The 20052-nt window shown below is 35.5% G+C and overlaps 2 protein-coding genes across 4 annotated transcripts; one reads left to right on the forward strand and one right to left on the reverse strand.

The window, feature by feature from the left end:
- Positions 1 to 1617: 1617 nt before the first annotated feature.
- On the reverse strand, positions 1618 to 13333 carry LOC117908989 (solanesyl diphosphate synthase 1, chloroplastic-like). 3 transcript variants are annotated; one of them, XM_034822870.1, is made up of 7 exons: positions 13193 to 13333; positions 12852 to 13095; positions 12570 to 12694; positions 10701 to 10828; positions 10510 to 10613; positions 2721 to 2848; positions 1618 to 2547 (listed from the first exon to the last, which is right to left on the reverse strand). In XM_034822870.1, the coding sequence occupies exons 2-7, from the start codon at positions 13081 to 13083 to the stop codon at positions 1999 to 2001; spliced, it is 1266 nt and encodes a 421-aa protein (XP_034678761.1). In that variant the 5' UTR covers positions 13084 to 13095; positions 13193 to 13333; the 3' UTR covers positions 1618 to 1998. The 3 variants fall into 3 exon arrangements, with proteins under 3 accessions (XP_034678761.1, XP_034678762.1, XP_034678760.1); XM_034822871.1 differs by having other exon boundaries at positions 12852 to 13117; XM_034822869.1 differs by lacking the exon at positions 13193 to 13333 and having other exon boundaries at positions 12852 to 13185.
- Positions 13334 to 18143: 4810 nt separating this feature from the next.
- LOC117909300 (very-long-chain enoyl-CoA reductase-like) lies at positions 18144 to 19407 on the forward strand. The gene is made up of 2 exons (XM_034823267.1): positions 18144 to 18574; positions 18776 to 19407. Exons 1-2 carry the CDS (start codon positions 18266 to 18268, stop codon positions 19244 to 19246), a joined length of 780 nt encoding a protein of 259 aa, XP_034679158.1. The 5' UTR covers positions 18144 to 18265; the 3' UTR covers positions 19247 to 19407.
- Positions 19408 to 20052: the final 645 nt, after the last annotated feature.

Below are 20052 nucleotides of genomic sequence, written 5' to 3' on the forward strand. Positions count from 1 at the left end.
AAACTTTAGGCAAGGAGCAAGAATTATCTACTATCCATGCTGTATTGGAAAAATAGTTTTCTACCTTAAAAAGTATAATTTTTTGATAGAAAAATATTTTAAAAAAAATTATTCTAAGAATATATTGTTTTTCTTGTAACATATTCTAAATAATAATTAAAAGTCCAAAGAATACTTTAATAAGGAATGAAAATGAATATTTTGTTTCCATTCATATTTCTTAGTGGATAGAAATGAATTTGATAATTCCATTTCAAGCATTTGAATAAACTTAGGAATGCAAGATTGAAATGATTATTTGTTTCCATTCCAATGTTTGATAATAATAAGAATGGAAATGAAAAAGAAATAAATTTATAATAATATCCTTCCATATAATTTACAATATTTTTTTATTTAAAAAATAATTAAATTTTGGGAGTGTTTTGTTATTAAATAATAAGACTAAAAAATATATATATACTCAATAAATAAAAAATTAACCATAAAAAATCATATAACCCTAATGTATAAATATTCAATTATCATTTTTATTAAAAATTTGAATAATTTGTCATGCTTAAGTAGTTATAAAATTATATTTTACCAAATATATATATATATATATATATATATATATAATATTTAAATTCTCCAAACTAGCAAATGTTTTTCCTATTTCCAAAAAAGGAAATAAAAGAATTCAAATTTCATTCAAAACCCTAGAAGTTAGAAATTGAAATTTTTTTTTTTAAATGTCGTGAAAGATTTGATTGATTCAATTTGGGAGAATCATTTGTTGCATAGGAGTGGATGATAAATGGGTCTTTAGCAAAGAAAATAAATATGGGCTTGAAGAATGAGATAAGAGGGTAAAATAGTAAATTCAGGCTATTTTGTATTATCAAATAGGTTTAATGAATCAGAATACCACCCACTTTTGATGAATTCAAATCCGACTTATAAATTGAATTTGATTTCTACCTGAATAATTTTTTATTCCATTTCTGTTTTCTTAACATTTATCCAAACATAGGAATAAGGGAGAAAATGAATGAGATGTCTATTCTCACTCCCTATATTCCCGTCTACCAAACACCCACTAAAGACTTTTGGACCATGAGGGCAGATTACCCTTCATGTAAAATAAGTGGAGAAAACAAATTTTTCATATTTAACTTCCCAGGATAATTTTATTCCCCAAAAGTGTTGCCAAATTGATAGTAAATCTCACCATATCTCAAGTTCTTTCAACAGAGGTAGGCAATACTTTTTATTAATTATTTTAAAAATAAATTACATTTCATCTGCTGTCCAATAACTAAACCAACTTAGGCAAAAATAATTTTATAAATATAAAATATTAAAACACTTCAAATAAAAACTAAAGAACAATATTCAAAACATAAAAAACAAGTTAAAAAGATTTTAAATTTTCAAACAGGATTTTGTTTTATAAAACGTTAGAAAACAGTGTTCAAAATTTGTTTTAAAAAACTTATTTTCATAATTGTATTCGAAATTACTTTCCTAACAGAGCTCAAAAACTTCTTCACTGTTACAAAAACTAAAACTCAAATACACTGGTCTCTCCATCTCTGTCTATGAGTGGTAGAGAGATCACTACAACGCCCAAGGAAAAATAAAAAATAACAATAATACTGCTGGACAATATTAATGAATTCCAACAACTTCAAGTTTGGTGTACATCTAGAGTTCAAAAACAGTTTTCTATGCCAATTAGGGAGAAGATTTAAGTGAAACAGAGTATACCTTTTTTTTTTAATCAGAAGTGAAATAGAGTATACTAGGAGCTCAAATGGTAGCTCAGTACCTATTATGAATATACAAGGAATCACAAACAGCTCGTCTTCTGCAGAAGCTCTTGTTGTAGTGTGCAGAGAATGCTTGTTGGTACAATGGAGGCTTCAACTGGGTACCTTCATCCTTACACTTCAAGATTTCTGATCAACAATGGCTAACCATCAAACATAATCTTAAGACCAGAGACATTTCCGCCTAATCAATCCGCTCAAGATTGTATTTTACCATTTTCTCGAGTGCTAACCGAAAGGCACTCTGAGGAAGGCATTGTAGATTCTGGATAGCAAGATCAGCTTTTTGTTTTGCCAAGTCTTGTGCTTTCTCAATGCCACCACAACTCTTCACCAATTTGATGGCTTCATTGAGGGAACCGGTCTCACAGAATTCAGATTCAACTATTTCTCTCAGTTTTGGCTCCTTCTCTAGAGCAAAAATTACTGGGGCAGTCAAGTTCCCTTTTGCCAGGTCACTGCCAGCCGGTTTTCCCAGCTGCTCTGCAGATTGTGTGAAATCCAATATGTCATCAACAATTTGGAAGGATAGACCAAGATTCCTACCATATTCATACATTTGCTCGGCAATGTTGCTGTCAACCCCACTAAAAATTGCAGCTCCTTTGGTACTCGCAGCAATTAAGGATGCCGTCTTATAGAAGCTCTTGAGCAAGTACTCCTCAAGTTCAAGTTCACAGTCAAACAAACTAGATGCCTGCTTTATTTCACCACTTGCAAAATCTTTAATAACCTGTCATAAAAAAATGAATTACAAAAGGGAATCACAAGCTGCCCTTCACTTTCTGATGCTTGAATTTGAAATTATGAATGAAAAGGTCATTTAACTACAATGGAGCATAAGCATCTAAGAGTGGTTTTAAATTACTGTTGGATTTGGAATATTGCCCAGTAGTTCAGATATACCTGACTGATGAGCTTTATGACTTCAAGGTTTTCCAGATTCGCAAGATACCATGATGACTGTGCAAACATGAAGTCCCCAGCCAATACTGCGACTCGTGTACCATAGAGTTGATGAACTGTTTCCTTTCCTGAGAATAAGCAGAAAGCATTTCAAGAGGTTACCTTAAAATAAACAAATAATCAAGAGGGTTGATAAGAGAGGACATAAAGATGAATAGATTTGTTTGCAATAGTTGTCGACCAGGATGTAATTAGTCCTAAAGTAGTCAAGTAAAGCATCTGTCCTGCTTTCATTAATATGAATAAAATTACTGACCAGTCACCCAACGTTTGTTTAAATATTAGGGTGAGCAATGACATCTCATAAGCACAATTAAATAATTGTCACATGTTAAGCATTCATTTCTACGATTTCCTGAATGACACAGTTTAAGTTGCCTCCATTTGCTGTCATGACTCCAATTGGTAAAATGCAGTTGGTTTCTTTTACTCCTGCAGAAACAAAATGGAAGGACTCCATTCTTTTATTCCCACACAATTAAGTTGCCTCCATTTCACGTTTTGCAGGCTTACTAGGGTATGCAAAAAACCAGAGTTGGTCATTCATCATCCCGTTAGCTTACTGACACTCTTGCAGCCAGGTTATCAGTGTGTACAATTGCACATTTTAGCACAAAAAGCTATTTGTATGGCCAAGACAGATTACAAGTGGAATATGATGAAGAGAGTTCTTGATAGATTTGAAACTCAATGAATGAGAGGCCCAGGTACTTTTGCATGTTGAAACCTCTTCATCAAGCTCTCATGGATCTAGGACATGTCCAGATTCAAGCATTGGAGCAACCCATTATAAATTCATAAAGATCATCTGTTTGCAAAAGATCACTGTTATCAAACAGTCTCTCTAGAGTATTAAGTTATATCTATTCAATGTGATTTGATACAGTAAAGGGATTCATGGAATTTCTGAATTGCAAAGGATAAGGATGGTGTATACAGAAGAGGAGGAAAGAACAAGAAAAATGTAGATTTCCAGCACTTGTCTCTATAGCCATTGAAAAAGGCTTGAATAGTATAAATGTAGGAACAAGTTGGAGAAGGGAGACAGTGGAATCCCTGGTTTCACGGACAGTTGCATGATTGGGAATTGGAAGGAGTGGAGGCTTTTTTCAAAAGATAGCAATTAGCCTCAATTAGAAGGGACAAGGAGGATAGATTGGGTTGGAACTTGGAAAGAAAGAAAGTGCGGAAAATTTTCTATTAAATCTTACTACTCTTCATTATCATAGGGAATAAGTGAGGCTTTACCTTTAAGCATAGTGTGAAATCCTTGGGTTCCTATGAAGGTGAACTTCTTTGCTTGGGAATCCATAGGGGGAAGGATTTTAACAGTTGATCAACTCATAAGGAGGCATGCAATTTGCTGAATAGGTGCTACATGTATAAAGTGGAAGAAGAAACAACTAATCATTTGCTCCTACACTATTCCAAAGCGAAAATTCTATGACAATTAGTCTTTTCTCTTTTTGGAGCAACCTAGGTAATGAACTCTTCAAGAAGAGGTACCCTTCTAAGTTGGCATGGTTTTTTTTTTTTTTTATGGGAAAGAAGTGGAAGAAAGCTTAGAAGGCCACTCCTTTGTGTATATTTTGAATGCTACGGATGAAAAGATCATTTAAAGACACTAAATAGTCATATCAAGCAATCAAATCTTCCTTCATGTATATATTTTTTTATTGGGTTAGAGTATATATAAGTGACTAGTTGTCACAGGCGCAAAAACTCCCGTATAATCTTTCGCGTCCTTGTGGCAGTTAGACATCCCTCTAAACCAGCCTTATCAAAACCCACATGAAATTAAATCAAAGCAACCACACAAGCACACACCAAATTGCAAGGCATCAACCTTACCTTGTATTTTATTACTACACTAAATAAAAATACAAGACACAAATTAGCAAAACTCCCACAATAGCACTGGTGAGCTCATCATAAAATGGGCTTTCTAGAGATCCCCAATGACCAATCCTCGCGTGAATTGCTAAGGATCCAATAAGTCCAACATTGATTCCTTCAGACGTGTCAATTGGGCAAATGCGTCCATAGTGACTAGGATGGATATCTCGTATCCGAAAACTGGCAGTTCGCCCTGTCAATCCACCGGGGCCCAAATAACTCGATTTTCGCCCATGAACTATTTGTGTCAATGGATTAGTTCGATCCAAAACTTGAGATAATGGGTGTAAGCCGAAAAAAGATTCATAAGTAGTTGTTACTGGAGTTGAAGTTACCAAATTCTGAGGAGTCGGTATTAATTTATGCCTAATTGCTCCACATATAGTTCCTCGAACCACGTTTTCTAAACGAATTAGAGCCAGTCCGAATTGATCTTGTAAGAGATCCGCTACAGAACGAATACGTTTATTTTTCAAATGATTCATATCGTCAAGTATACCCATTCCAAATTTCATTCCAATCAAATGATCCGCAGCTGCCAATATATCTTGCGGTAACAAAAATGTATTGTTTTGAGGTATATCAAGATTCAATCTCCGGTTTATATTTCGTCGACCAATCCTTCCTAATTCACATCTTTGTTGAAAGAATTTCTTTTGAAATTCATAATGATTCAAAAAATACCAGATCCCCACCTACACAAGCAAATTGTTGCTAAAACTCCAAAATGACACTTTCTTTTGACCCAATTTTTTTTTTTTTCTCCTTATCATTCAGGAAAGACAAAAAAAATCTTAGGATAGCAAACATTCTCTAGAATTTCTCTTAGATTCAAACCCATAGCTGATGATAGAACTAGAATGGATATTTTTTGTTTCCTACTCACACGAGCCCATATCCTTGCTTTTCTATCAATCCCTAATTCTAATCTTCCTCCCCAATTTGACCATGGCGTCAGTATAGACCGAAATTCCGTTATGGTCCAATTTTGACTGGTAATAAATGTCGCATTCTCTATAAATCTCCCTCTCTAGATTCCTCTATATGTGTGTGTCAAGGAGGCTCACCTGTCCCTCTTTTGTAGAGTGCCAACCACCCTCTCCTTGTTAGACTAGGACTCCTCATCCTATTTCTACTAGGACTCTTCCTAATAGGTGTGGCACCAACCACTCCTACTAGGACTCTGAGTCCTACTCAAACTACAATTACAATAGGAATAAGACCCCTATTCATGTTGGGCTCACAATCCCACTTTGAGTCCAACTCTTCATGCCGCTGCCACATGCATCTATATATAGCTTGTGAACCTTCCAAGCTCTCTTTTGGTCCACACATCCTAATCACATCCATGCCAAGGCTACATGCTCTTGCACTCTTTGTGTTAGAGTTGCGTGCGCCCATGTGAGTAGCTCTTGTGTGTGCCAAGCCCTCTTCTTGGTCCACACGTCTAAGTCTCATCCAAGTCAAGGCAACCATTTGTCTTAATGCCCATGCCCCATTTCATTGTGCCCATGGGTCACATCACATCCTGGCTCCTTGTCCATGGCTGCATATGCTTTAACAAGGGTCACTACAACCCTTTGCTCATGTCTAAAGCCCACACATCTTCATGTTGCTGCTATGGCACCATGCCACGTTCCTTCCTTCTCTTGGTGCAGCAATGATTCATGGCATTGCACCCACCACTCCTCCTCCGCGCATAAGGCATTGCACCTTTACATGTCGCATCTCACATCATGTCTTAAGTTGGCTTCATTGCTAGTGCATCTCCATGTCGAATCCATGTAACAGGTCATGGCATTGCACCCATGGCTCTTCAAACTGCCTTGCACAAGGCATTGTGCCCTTGTGCCACTGTCTGGAGGGGGGTCCCCATCATGCCAAGCTTAAAGAAGGTAGAGAGAGGTTTTTTTTTTGTTTTCCCTATCATGGTTTCTTGCATAACCATGATAGGCTCTATGTATACTTCAATGTACCCTCTTTCAGGCGCTATTCATATATCCTCTATTTTGCCAATCAAAAAAATAAGGGTGGTGGGGGAAGGGGAAAAGTCCCTTAGTGTAGAGATCTTATAAGCTTCTATGAATTTACAAGCACAAAACTGTAGATGAACTGAAAAAAAACCTTAAAAACTATGAATCAAGTAATAAAACAAAGCTGCTATATATTACACATTTGACATCAATAAAAAATTTCATAATAACCATTGTTAAAGTCACTGATGGCACAGCCAAAATATCTTTTAAAAAATAAAAAAATAATAAAACCTTCTGATGGGATGGAGGAATATGTCATATATCAAAACCCTCAAAAATTTGCATCTGGCAATGATCCTAAAGCACTACATTCTATAGTCTAACTTCAACTATATTTTTATAACCATTAGTGAATCTACTTATAGGATGGAGAGAGATGTCTCGTCAACATTTACACCAAGCTATTGTTTCTTACACCCTGAAATTCCTCACAACAAACTACTAAAGAAGGATGAGCCATTTTGATACCTTGCCATGGAGTAACCATTCCAGCAAACCAACACAAAACCGAAGCAATCATATAACCCCGTAGATGGGTGTTTCTATAAATCTGTTTGTCCCAACAAACCAGCAAGAAATCATTGGCAAGTCAAATGCAGGGATGCCAACAGAGACCACTGTCCCTGAGCTCAACTATTCTGGACCTAAAGGTTTAAACCTTACCAGTAATTGAAAGAGAGGTAGACATACTACGCAATATTACAAAAAGAATAATAAAATAAAATTAAAAACCTCACACAATTGACTATTTGGTAAAGGAAATGAGAGGAAATAAAAGTGCTTACCCACAAATTTGAGGTACATCCAAGAATCATACCAATGCTTTGAGATCAAAAGCAAACAGGATACAATATATAAAGCAACTAGCCATTTATATCCTCCAAGTATTAAGGTTGGGTAAATGTAGAACTAAAGAAAAATACCCAACTCCCAAATTCTCTTTCTGTTTGGTGTTGGAGCAGTGCCATCCTTGGGAAGGACTTACATCCTCATTTACATCAGCAGTGGGAGCTGATATCAGCATAAATACAAACCTAGACCATGAAAGTGGTATCATTAGGGGCATGATTTGTTGCCAATTCCCTAGGTATCAGTACCCTTTTCTGGGTTGGAGTGGGGAAAAGGAGAGGAAAAAAATGGACTCTTTCATGTGAAAACCAGTATCTGGTCTTTTCTACTGTTGTACTACCTACATATCCATGCTAAATACATTCTTTTTCCTGAGAAAACTAGCATTAGCAGATACATTTGGGTTTTCATGGACCTGGTGTGTGCTGCCCGTATAGATAAAGAGCCCTGTTTGATGCTTTATCAGCTTGTGGTAGTGATATTGTTAATGTGGTTGGGACTTAATACTGAATGCATATCCATGCTTTTTCGTGACATGTAAGCTCCACGAATTGGAGGCTTTTGGCCCTTACATATAAAATAGAGGGAAGGGAAAAGCTCCCCCATACATTGACAATGTCAGATGCTTTCCCAAATCACAATTTTGCAACTTAGAAGCCACATGAATGAAGTTCATTTGTTGTTCATAGTTCATACCACACAACTTCTAATGCCATATAATTGCATGCATTTTAGAAGGGCTTCCAAAATGCATAATCAAATGATAGAAAAATCTCATCAACAGTCAAGACAGAAAATTTCCTTCCCATATTGATTACTACTCAAAAAGTGTTATTTTATAGTTTGTAATTAACTCTTTTAAACACTTTTGAGTAGTAGTTATTACCTTTTAACTCAATTGACATGTTAAGGACCCTTGCAATCGTTTCTAATCAAATTGTGTTAAGTTTTGGCGTTTTTGATAGTTTTTTTATCACCAAAGCAATCCCAGATTGAGGGAGAGCTCTGTATAATCTATGACAAAGCAAATGGAAGCTCATTTACATGAAGAATCCAAGCTTTGGAGCTTCGTAGTCTTTTGCCAAAGCCAAATCAAGAATGCAAGGAGGAAAAACAGAGAGAGAAATCTAACATGAAGAAATTCAAGAGGAGAGCAGCTGCAGGACACATTTCGAGCACTTCCTAGAGTCCATTTTATACATACTATATGTCGTTTCGAAGCTCGGGAAGTCAGGAGTCCAACGCTTCAAACGGTGTGCAAATTGGAGCTGAAATGAAGAAGTTATGGCCATTGGAAGACAACCGCACCAAGCTGAAAGACAATTTCGCAAGTTGCGAAATCACAAATTCAACTTGCGAAATCAAAGTTCAACTTGCAAATGGACACTTTCAACTTGCGAAATTTTCGCAAGTCATGTTTCAACTTGCGAAATCCACCTGTGTGATCCCAGATATTTGCGACCGACTCTGTTAGATTTTTTCTTCAGATATTTGTTGTTTAAATCCCTATTTTCTCCTTGTAATCCACCAATCATAGGATTTCTTAGTTAGGAAGTAAGAAGGAAGGGTGAATAACATTTCTATATAATCTATTGTAATTTTTCTTTTGGAAATATCTTGGGAGTTTTTTCTCAGAGACAAACTTTTGTATAGTTTTGAAGAAAGTAATACACAGAGCTTTGCTCTGTCTTACCTACTCATTTTGATTGTATTTTTCTCACTAGCCAAACAAACTCTGAGGATGTTTTCTCAGAGGATGAGTGGCTAGACTTTTTGTTTCTTGGAGTAAAGGAAGCTAGGTAAGGTTCCGAATGCAAAAATTGGAAGTTTTGTTGTTTCAGTTTTTAATGAAGAGAAAGTGTGACCCGTTAATGGTTTTTATCTTTTTAGTTAACTTAAAATGCCTTAAAATCACCTGGGCCAACACTTGGTAAGGTAAGTGGACTCCGTCCATTGAGTTACACTAGTTTATCTCTTGCGAGCCTTTGGGAGGTAGTTTAAAGGTAGGATTTTCTAGAATAACCAACACTTGGTAAACTTTTGGACTCTAAAGAGACATCCATTAGTTATCTCTTGCGAGCTTTTAATGGATAATCTAAGGTTAAGGATCACTTTGAATGGTCAATACTAGGTGAGAGGTATGAACCATTGCAAGATGATTCAGTGACAGGGAATTAGTGTTTGAATCCATTAAGGGGAAGCATCTGTACCACACCGGTTCGGAAAATAACTCTATGTTAAATCCCAAATGCAAGGAAAAGATTCAAGTGACAGGAATTCTCTTTTTGTATAAGGAACCTGAGCCCAGTGATCTAAAAACTCCAAGAAACACTTTTCTTTGTAAGTAATTTCCATTACTTTATTATTGGTTTCACTTAAAAACCAACATTTCCAAACATTTTTATGTTTTCTTTTAAAGCTAACCTTGAAAAGAAAAAGCACCAATTCAGTTTTGAACTAATATCAGTTGTAATTTGAAAACTCATCCCAGTGAACAATCTTAGAGCCACTATGCTATGCTAGCTAATGCTACCCTAGTACATGGTGAAATAGGTTTATAAATTTTGTTGATTACTCCCGTCTGAGGACCGAAATTAAGGCACACCAGTTAATTGAACACCAATCAACAGGACATACATCAGCTGGGTACGAATCACATATATTTAATAAATAAAAAAAGTGATTATATGCTCCATGTGCACTGAAAGTAGTGTTGGTGTTCAAGACTGATATGAGCAGATCAGCAGCGATCTCAAACTCAAATGAACTGTCACAAGAGTGTTCCTAATAAAAGTGTCTAACAAGCATTATATATTGATGTGTTTGAGACATTGTAAAATTCTAAAACCAACTGCGCAAGTGTCACATGGGGCAAATGGTGTTTTTCCAGGACAGTTCTGCTCATTACAACATCCTAAACAACCATATGTAAAGATCTGAAGATGTACCTCTTCGCATATCACTCTCATCTAAAACATCATCATGTATCAAGCTTGCAGTATGGATCATCTCAATGATCTCCGCTAAACGTCGATGTTTTATGGTCAGATCCCTGGATAGAATAGCATGGAATGAAATTTCCATCTTGTTCAACACCATAAATTTTTAACATTTTAAGAAAGATAATTACAGCACTTACTTCAACCCCGCTATTTCTGCAGTGGCTCTAGATACTAAGAATACCAAAGCTGGTCTCATCCTCTTCCCACCAGCACCAAAGATCTGCTCAGCTGCAGACATTAAAACTGGGTTTTCTGCGCCAACAATCTAGCAAACAATCTTTATCAGACACAACAAGCAGATCTTGAAAGATGACAGAAAATTCAAAGTCAGATTTGCAAAGCAGACTTATTAGCATTCGGAGTGAACAAGAATAAAGAAGTCATTTATCAGGAGCTGACAACCAATCAGAACAGATGGAAGAACAATATTGAAGATGCCATCAGCACACTTCTTTGAATTGAATCACTTTGTCACAAACCTCAGAGCACGTGAAGGACCTCATTTACTGCAACAACACCACTAATTTCAAGGAAAATGCTATAACTTTGTTTGACTGGGGAGATATTTCACTAAGATGGTAACCGATTGTCTTGTCAGGCTTCTTAGAGGTTACTATCCACATTTTTTAGTTTGTTACACACACATACAGATATATGCACACATACGGACATACACACACATGCAAACACAAGATGGATATATAAACAGATAGAGGAGAATTTCAATCCCTCTAATGCCATAATATTTCAAACATCATTTATGAATAATAGTGTCCAATATTCACTGATCACATTTTCAACTAAGGCCCCATTTTGATAGCATCAAGGAACTAGTTTCTTGATTTTGATCAAAATAAAACAAAAAAAGAGAAAATGAACAAAATTCTTGTTTAATAGTGCTCTGAAATACCTCCTGGAAAGGAATGAAAGCACCAAAAATGTCTTCAAACAAAGATGATAAAATACCTGAAAGCAGAAGGCTTGGCTTTCTCCATAGTATTATGACTATTATCATAAAGACACCAGAACTATCATCCATAATTGATGCATGACTACAATGAAATTAGGCATCAATACACTACTATTATCATCTCCACTATCATTAGGAGGGGTAGTGACACCGCAACAGCTGTGTGTGCAATTGGTGAGATTTAGTATGAATCAGACGTGGACAGTAGTTGGAGTAGGCAACTCTCCTAGAGTTCCCCCTTTTGGGATCCTGGGGAAGAAGATAAAGTTGGCTCTTGTGAACGGTTTGACTTCAACCCTTAAGCAAAATGCAGCAAAAGGAGGGGAAATCCAAGGAACACCCTATCGTCTCAACCTTGTAGGAGTTATGAGATAGCCTCAAAGGCAGTTTTGGCATCCAGGGGTTGGGGACTGACCATAGGACCTTTTTCAATTAGCAGAACATATTAGCTGTCAGCTCTCTGATTGGGCAGTCAGGGTTAGAGAAAGACAATCACTCATTTCTAAATCCAACATTCTTAAGACCAAGCAATCCTGAAAAGGAGGGAAACTCTTTGTTCTTAATTCTCCTGCAACTGGTTACTCAGGGACCACAAGAACTTCTGTCCCCACCAGCACCTCATCAGTGCCACCAAAACACGGCCATTGGCAGTCCACCAACCACACCCGAAAGAGAACGAGAAAAAAAAAAAAGAAGAAGAAAAAACAGAAATGAGCTTTCATTGCTATTCTACTACTAGTGTCACCACTTACCACCATCATCAAGACTACTCAAAACACACGCCTTCTTATTTCTAGTCAAAAATCACTTTCATGTAGCAGTTTAACAAACGAGCAATTTTCTACTTTTTCTTGTAGAGGAAAAAAAAAAGGGACACAAAGAATAATGAACTGTATTTCTTGATTCTCCAATACAAAACCACACCAACTAATCAGAAGCAATAATTTAGAAAAAAGCACACGAAATCATTTTGTTGCAGGTAACATTCAATTTTCAAAAACAACACAACACTTGAATTTCCCAAAGGAGTACTCACTGACTGGAGATTTTGGTTTAATATCTGGAGGTCATCAGCAACCACTTCAAAAAAACTTGCCAGGGATATTGAGCTGCTTGACTCTTTCTTCACATCCAAAGCTGGTGGAGGACCTTGACCAACACCTGTATCAGTAACCACAAGCAAACCAAAACTCCATCCTAAGTGATTGAACGCAAAACAATAACAGCAACTCCAGGAAATCAAAACCAAAAATCTAAAAGAGAAAAAAAATGCAAAAACAAAAACCAACCACAATTAGCTAAATAAACACAACAGTACCATTGAGCAAAGTCTCAGGGGCCCTAGTAGAAAACACCCTGCAACGACCAATGCGACGCTGACAATACACCATTTTTTTAGCAGCATCACCTCTGCTACTACTCTTAGACACCCCCTTTGCATAGTTCCTCCGTGAGAACCTATCAAATTGAGCATTGGAAGAACACCCACAAGCAACCAAATCAAACCCAGTTGGACCAAAATCAAGGCTCCGGCATGCCACTGACATCATTCTTGGAGAGACCTTAAAAGGAAAATCACCAAAACTTTCTCTGAAATATTAAATGAAAAAACACCCAGATGGAAAAATAGGCTGAATTTCTCAGGAAATAAACACCTACCAAGAAAATAATCCTTGGAAGCAAGAAAAAATCAAGTGGGGCTGAAATGGGTGTTCGAGCTTTGAAACTTTATGTGAGAGGGTATTGAGTGGACCCAAGAAGCCCACATATTTGTTGCTGTTTTCTTATCAGTTTGGAGAGGCCAGTGACGCTTGGAGAAATTCGTGAAATAGAGTTAGAAGCTCTCATACAGTTCCATTTGTACGGTTTGTTAGGTTTACATAATGGGCTGAACAATCAATGGGTGGCCACAACTGTTATTTTTAATTTAATGAATTATCTTCAAATATAAAACTGAATTTATTTTTATTTAAAAAAAAAACACCCACTAAATTGGTGTTTTAAAAAAAAAAGTGAATATTTGAACGTTTGAAAATAATTTTCAAAAGATATGTCCATCATTTTTAACTTTGAAAGTAATAATATACTGTGGAATATCAACTGCACATTGAAGCAAAAAAGTAAAAACATTTAATAGGCTATAAATGGTTGCTGAAAATTCAATATATCTTGTTCAATTTTTATTTTTGTTCAAGAATTTGGAAGGAAATATTAAAAAAAATTTGTCACACTACATAAACTTAACAGAAAAATATTAAATGTGGCCTGACCAATAGATGGCATGGGATGGTTATTTTTTTGGTGCCTTAATAAAAAGTAGTCACCAAATGTATTTAAGTAATATTATTTTGTATTTTGATTTATATATATTTCTATTTCATTCAATATTTCGAATTTTATAGAATAATTAAAGAGTTTAAATCATATGTTCAAGTTGGTATCATAAAAAAATTTCATCAAGTCCATTTATATTGAATTGGCATGTATAGCTGAAAAGGTACAATAAAATTTAATACGTGCTGCCATTTTCCATTCACGCGGTACCGGACACTTTGGAATTAAGTAACGGTGCCATGGCTTCATCTGTGGGTCAAATCCATTATTAGGAGTTAGTGGCCCAAATGAGAGGCAGGTGACACCACAAAACTGGGTGATCATGGCGATCTGATGCTGCCCCCTTATATTATCATAATTACAAATCCTACACGTCCCACAAAAAAAAAAGGGGGGGAACGTGGCAGCGCAATGGCCCCATCTGTGGATCCAATACAGACAGAGAAGTTGGTGACCAAATCCAAAATGGCAGCTGGTAGCATTATGAAAATGGTGACCATGACGTCCATTGTACTGGCACTGACAGACAGTCTGAGATTTTTATGAGATTTATAAGGGTTTAGGGTTGGGGAATGAGTCATATTTAAAACATGCCTGACCTACTCAAAAATGCAAGAAAAGTAATAAAAAATTTTATATTGTTACTACAATTCTACAAAATATCAAGTTCTCACCTTGCATTTCATACGGTCCTAATTCATTGTAACAAGTTGCACCAAACAAAAAAATAAAATTCACGAGATCGATACAGAACCACCCCTTTTGATATTTCCCATACTCAATGATCAGGAACAAGTCACATTTTTTATTGGTCCTGTGAAGCAATGACAAATTTATGCTTATCATCTCGGTGCTTTGACCCACTCGTGAAAAGATGCCCTTCACTTCCTTGCCCACGATAAATGCATGTGCAATCCATAATCTCCTTGTCACGTGTAAGATATTATTCATTCTAGATTACTAAGCGCCTTCATTGTGATGATGTGAGACAAAGCTCTCCTAAAGTAATACTTTGTATCCGTGAGTGCCCACTGCCCATGACATGTGAAATAATGTCATAACTAAGACGAGCTAAAAAGTGTGGATGCTTAAAAGGCCCTTGTTTATATATCGACACATGACACTGAATGTTAAAAACTGTCGAGTTTTATTTTGCCGACAACTTAGGGGTGGCAATATGAGTGATTGCCCACACAAGCCACCAATTAGTTGGCTTAACTTAGTAAAAAAGTCAAGTGAGATTTAGGTGGTATTTGTTTTTTTACTTAATTCTAAATAGAACCTTAATACTTAATAATATTAAATATTAGGTTGTTTGTTTTTGTAGTATTTTATTTCTATTAAGTATTAAAAAGTAAAAAAAACTATTGTGTTATTTTTTCTATTTAGAAAAAGCCACATATTTTGGCTTTTTCTATTTAGTAAAAAGTTTATAATAAGTTATGAAAAAGTAAAAAAACAAACAACCTAAATTCTAAAACTAAATGGTTTTCAGTAAAAAGCCAAAAAAACAAACACCACCTAATTGGGTTGGGGTTTTTCATTCATAGTGAATGCAGTAAGAGGGAGTTTCCAAGTGGTGGAAAATTTTCAAAATTTTTCTATAATTAAAGAAAATCCATCTTTTGTTGTTGAAGTACCTATTATGTCTCTTTTTCTTAGAATGGAAAATGGTTGAAAAGCTCTTTAATGGGATGAGGTGACTTTCTAGAAAACTGTTGACAGAATGTGAGTAGTGATGTTTTGTTATTCCAAAGACATGAATGGAATCTTATATATAAGCCGGGTGTGAGGTGACCCTTATTAACACACACATAGTTGTAACACCATAGTGTGGACTAACCATGGGCGAAAGGGTTATGGCTGAGGCAAAATTTGGAATACATGGGCTATGTTGCAATGAGGATGTAGGCTAAGAAAGGACTGTGCATACATTTGATTGCCTATAAAATCAATGGGCTAAAAGAATATATGAGATTAATGTTGGGATAATGCTTTTAAAAGCATGACATGGTGTAATAATAAATTAATTTCATTAGTATTTATATTATGATTTTAATTTTTTTTATTTATCTTATTTATACATTATATATGTTGGACAATTAGGCTTTCATCACTTGTATTGTACATGACTTATGTGTTTTAGGAGTGGTACAAAAGACTCAAGTCATGTATTCCTTATACATGGATGTTCATAACCAGTTCATTGACTTAGACAATCTATCTAAAGTTGTAATATGTTATCTCCTAATTAGAGAGATAATTTATCTTAGTTATCAAGATAATTTTCTTATGGTGAGTACATTAATATATATAACTATGGATTAGACAAGACTTATGGAGAGTCATGACATTGGCTACCGAATGGTGGTGACTTCATCAAGTTGTTATGTTGTAGAATCTCTCAATAATGAGATAATATTGAGTGTGGGTTGATCATGTTGATCTTATGGTAAATAGTCAAAAGGTGGTGAATAAGACCAATGTTGTGGCTAAAGAGGTATCAATTCAATTGGATAGTTGCAAAGATACGCTCAGTTTACTCAGTATCTCTTGGGTGATTTGGATTTGATACTTATCAATAAATTCTTTATAAAAACTAAGGTGGTTTTGTTGCCATACTTAAATGGATTACTAGTGATATATGAAACCAACAATATTTTCTGTGCAGTTTCAATAAGGTTTAGAATGCAAGCAAGTCATCAAAGGCTAGAATGCACTCTATAGCGCCACTAAGGAAAGAATAGTGTACTTATATAACCATGTTAATGGAAATCAAACAAAATCAGATTGTGGAGGTCCAACATCATGTTTAAGGTATTGTAAGAGTTTACCGATGTGATGCCCATGTTGTCAAAGCTTTTAAAGAAGTTATTAAATACTTGCACCTAAGCTAGCTAAACTTAGAAAATAGTTAACTGAGCTACTGGATGTAGGTTTGATCCAACCTTCATGAGTGTCATATTGGGCACCAATGTCATTCCAAAAATAAAAAACAAGATGGTTCGTTGAGGATCGATGACTTTGAATTATCATGCCTTAAATAAGACAATCATAAAACACAAATATATTTTTCCTCTTAGTGAAAATTTATTTGATAAACTATCTAAAAGTTCTTATTTCTCAAAGTTGGACTTGTAATCTAGGTATTAGTAAGTTTGAATAATAGCATAAGGGAATAAAGTATAGGAGTTGCAAATTCCTTATGGGGCCATTTGGTCTTATTAAATTTCTACAATTTTTTATAATTTGATGAATAATGCATTATTTGAATACGTGGGTTGTTTATCTCAATGATATAGTGGTGTATAATCAAACACTTGAAGATCATGTAGCCTATTTGTGCAAGGTACTATAGGGACTAAAGCAATATCATATGTATGTACGAAAGGAGAAATGCCAGTTTAACAAAATTGAGATTAAGTTTTTAAGTCACCTAATATCACAGGATTGGATTTTGATGGATAAAGAGAAGGTGAAGGCAATAAGCGATTAGCAAACATCCATCAAGGTAACTGAATTGCACTCCTTTCTTTAGCTAGACCATTGTTGCTTCATAAAGAACTTTCAAAAGAAAAGGGAAAATAACATATATAACTTTTGAACACTTAATCCATGTTTCTCTTCTTTTAATATTTACATCTTTATCCTTGAGTCATATTCCAGAGTTATATTGTATTAAATACTTTTTACTCATCCTCACATCTTTACTTATTATTAGTTTAAATTTTATATATGTCAATTTGTTTCATAATTTTTTATTTTTTATTTGCTCTCATGTCCTAAGATCAATTGGTTGAGCTATACCTTTTGTAATCCCACAAGGTAATATTCTTTATTGATTTCGTAACAAAATCTATTTCTACAAAGAAACATTAATATATCATAAATTACTCTATATAGTACTTTTTTTATTGGAATAAATATGCATGAAATAGGAATTAAAAAAAACATTACTTAGGGAATATTAATATATAAAATGCTCTAGGCTCTATCCTAATATGGGATGTCATGCATTTTTAATGAATTTGATGATGCCTTTAGAAATAAATTAATGTAATTGTGAAATTATCCAAAATTTCAATAGAATGAATTAAAAGAGAATCAGAGAATTTTTATTTATTTATTTATTTTTGAAAAAGAAATCATTTTGATTTTTGGGCAAAAAAGTGAAGGAAAAGCCCAAACCACAAACTTTGACGATTAAAGCAATGCCATATGGCAGGCAACACGAGGCAAAAGTGTTCCAAACGTGGATAAATGTGAGCCTCTTCCACTAGAAAAACATGATGAGGTTCCAGCAACAAATCATCCCTGTGTTCTTACAAGGGAATATGCGTGCTCAAATGTACGACACATTGACGCTGCATATATAGAGTTTGCACGAGTGAGGAGAAAATGTTTCTGAGATTTGTTTTTCCACCACCTCCTTCTCTAGTGGTGACAGCAATGTCAGTGGTGAGTTTTGCATCAATGGCAAATGCAGGGCTATCAGAGTTGAGAGGAAAACACATGGAATACTCCAAGTTCTGGGAGGTCAAGTCTGGGAGAAAGTACAAAGTGGATAGTAGAACAGGCATGGTCGTGTGTTATACTCCAGCATTTCTTGCTGGTGTGGCCTCTTTTGCCCTTTTCCCAGATGAAAGTTTCAGGTTTTTGCTGCTCACTTCGGCTCTCTCCATCCACTTCTTCAAGAGGATATTTGAGGTGCTTTCTCTATCTCATCTCAAAAATTAATCAAACATTTTCCCACTCCCCATTCCCTCTTTCAAACCTGTCATTTCTCTCTTACATCTCATATTCCATCAACTCTTTTCTCTGTAAATATTATTTTGGGGAAGTCCATCATAAGAATAGCTAAGGTGCAAAACCCACTCAAAAACATTGTCTTAAACCATGTTTTTGTAGGTGCTCTTCGTTCACAAATACAGTGGTGGGATGGCTCTCGATGCTGCCATTGTTATCTCTCTTAGCTACTTCATCTCTACTGCAACTATGATCTATGGCCAACACCTCTCTCGAGATTTTCCGGAGCCGCTAATGGATCTCAAGTATCCAGGAATTGCGTTGTTTTTGGTGGGAATACTTGGTAACTTGTACCACCATTGCCAACTTTCCAAGCTGAGGAGCAAGGGTGAGAGAGAGTACAAGATTCCCAAGGGTGGTCTCTTCAACCTGGTAGTATGCCCACACTACCTTTTCGAAATATTAGGTTTTATTGGCTTCTCCTTCATTTCCCAGACGGTGTATGCATTCTCTCTTGCAACAGGCACAGCCTTGTATTTGATGGGAAGAAGTTATTCTACTAGGAGATGGTATGTTTCCAAGTTTGAAAACTTTCCCAATAATGTCAAGGCGCTTATTCCGTACATTCTCTAATGTATGCAAGTGTTTGAAAGATTAAGATAAATTCAATTGGATTCTGTTGTTTCTTTTAGTTGTGTGGCTCAGTGAGAGCCTTGGCTCTGCTTCAGCTGTTTGGAAGCCCACTCATTCATGCTAAACAGCCACTACACTACATAATTCAATTTCTTTATTAATTTTGACAGGCTTCCTGTTTTTTATTTTATTTTTTAAAAATATATATAATTACTTTATGTGTTTAAGAATTACTTTTAAAATTTTTAAAATTTGAGATGATAAAAAATTTTAAATGCCTCAATTTTTTTTTTACCTCACACTTGGTTACTTTATACTTCATAATTTTATATGCAGGGATTACGTTTTATAGTCGATTTGAGTTGATTCCTTATTGCTTTGATGCCTTTTCCTTCCATATTTATACTTTAATCCATCTCTTTGTAGCCTTGTCGTTCATTGCTCCAACCCCTATATTTTTCGGTAGACAACGGTATCTATGAGGTACCGCACTGGAACGTTCACACGGTAGCAACTAGCAATGACGTGCCACTTTTGAGGGGAGGCAATTTTGTTCTCTCCGTAAAATTTCTTCCTTGACAAAACATTTGGAAAATTTTGATCAAAGGTCAGCTTTAAATTCCATGTTGTCTTTGAAAAATGAAAAAGCATTGGGTGGACAAGGCATAAGTGAGAACTTGAGATTGACCTTAACCCATCCTGAATTAAAATTAATTATATTTAATTCATCGGGATGGTCGGGATGAGGATAACCGTCCTGAATTGGGTGCTGACAATTGTGGGGAAAAAAAGGTTGGAACGGAAAT

Source organism: Vitis riparia, chromosome 19 (genome assembly GCF_004353265.1).
Source record: "Vitis riparia cultivar Riparia Gloire de Montpellier isolate 1030 chromosome 19, EGFV_Vit.rip_1.0, whole genome shotgun sequence".
Lineage (NCBI taxonomy): Eukaryota > Viridiplantae > Streptophyta > Magnoliopsida > Vitales > Vitaceae > Vitis > Vitis riparia.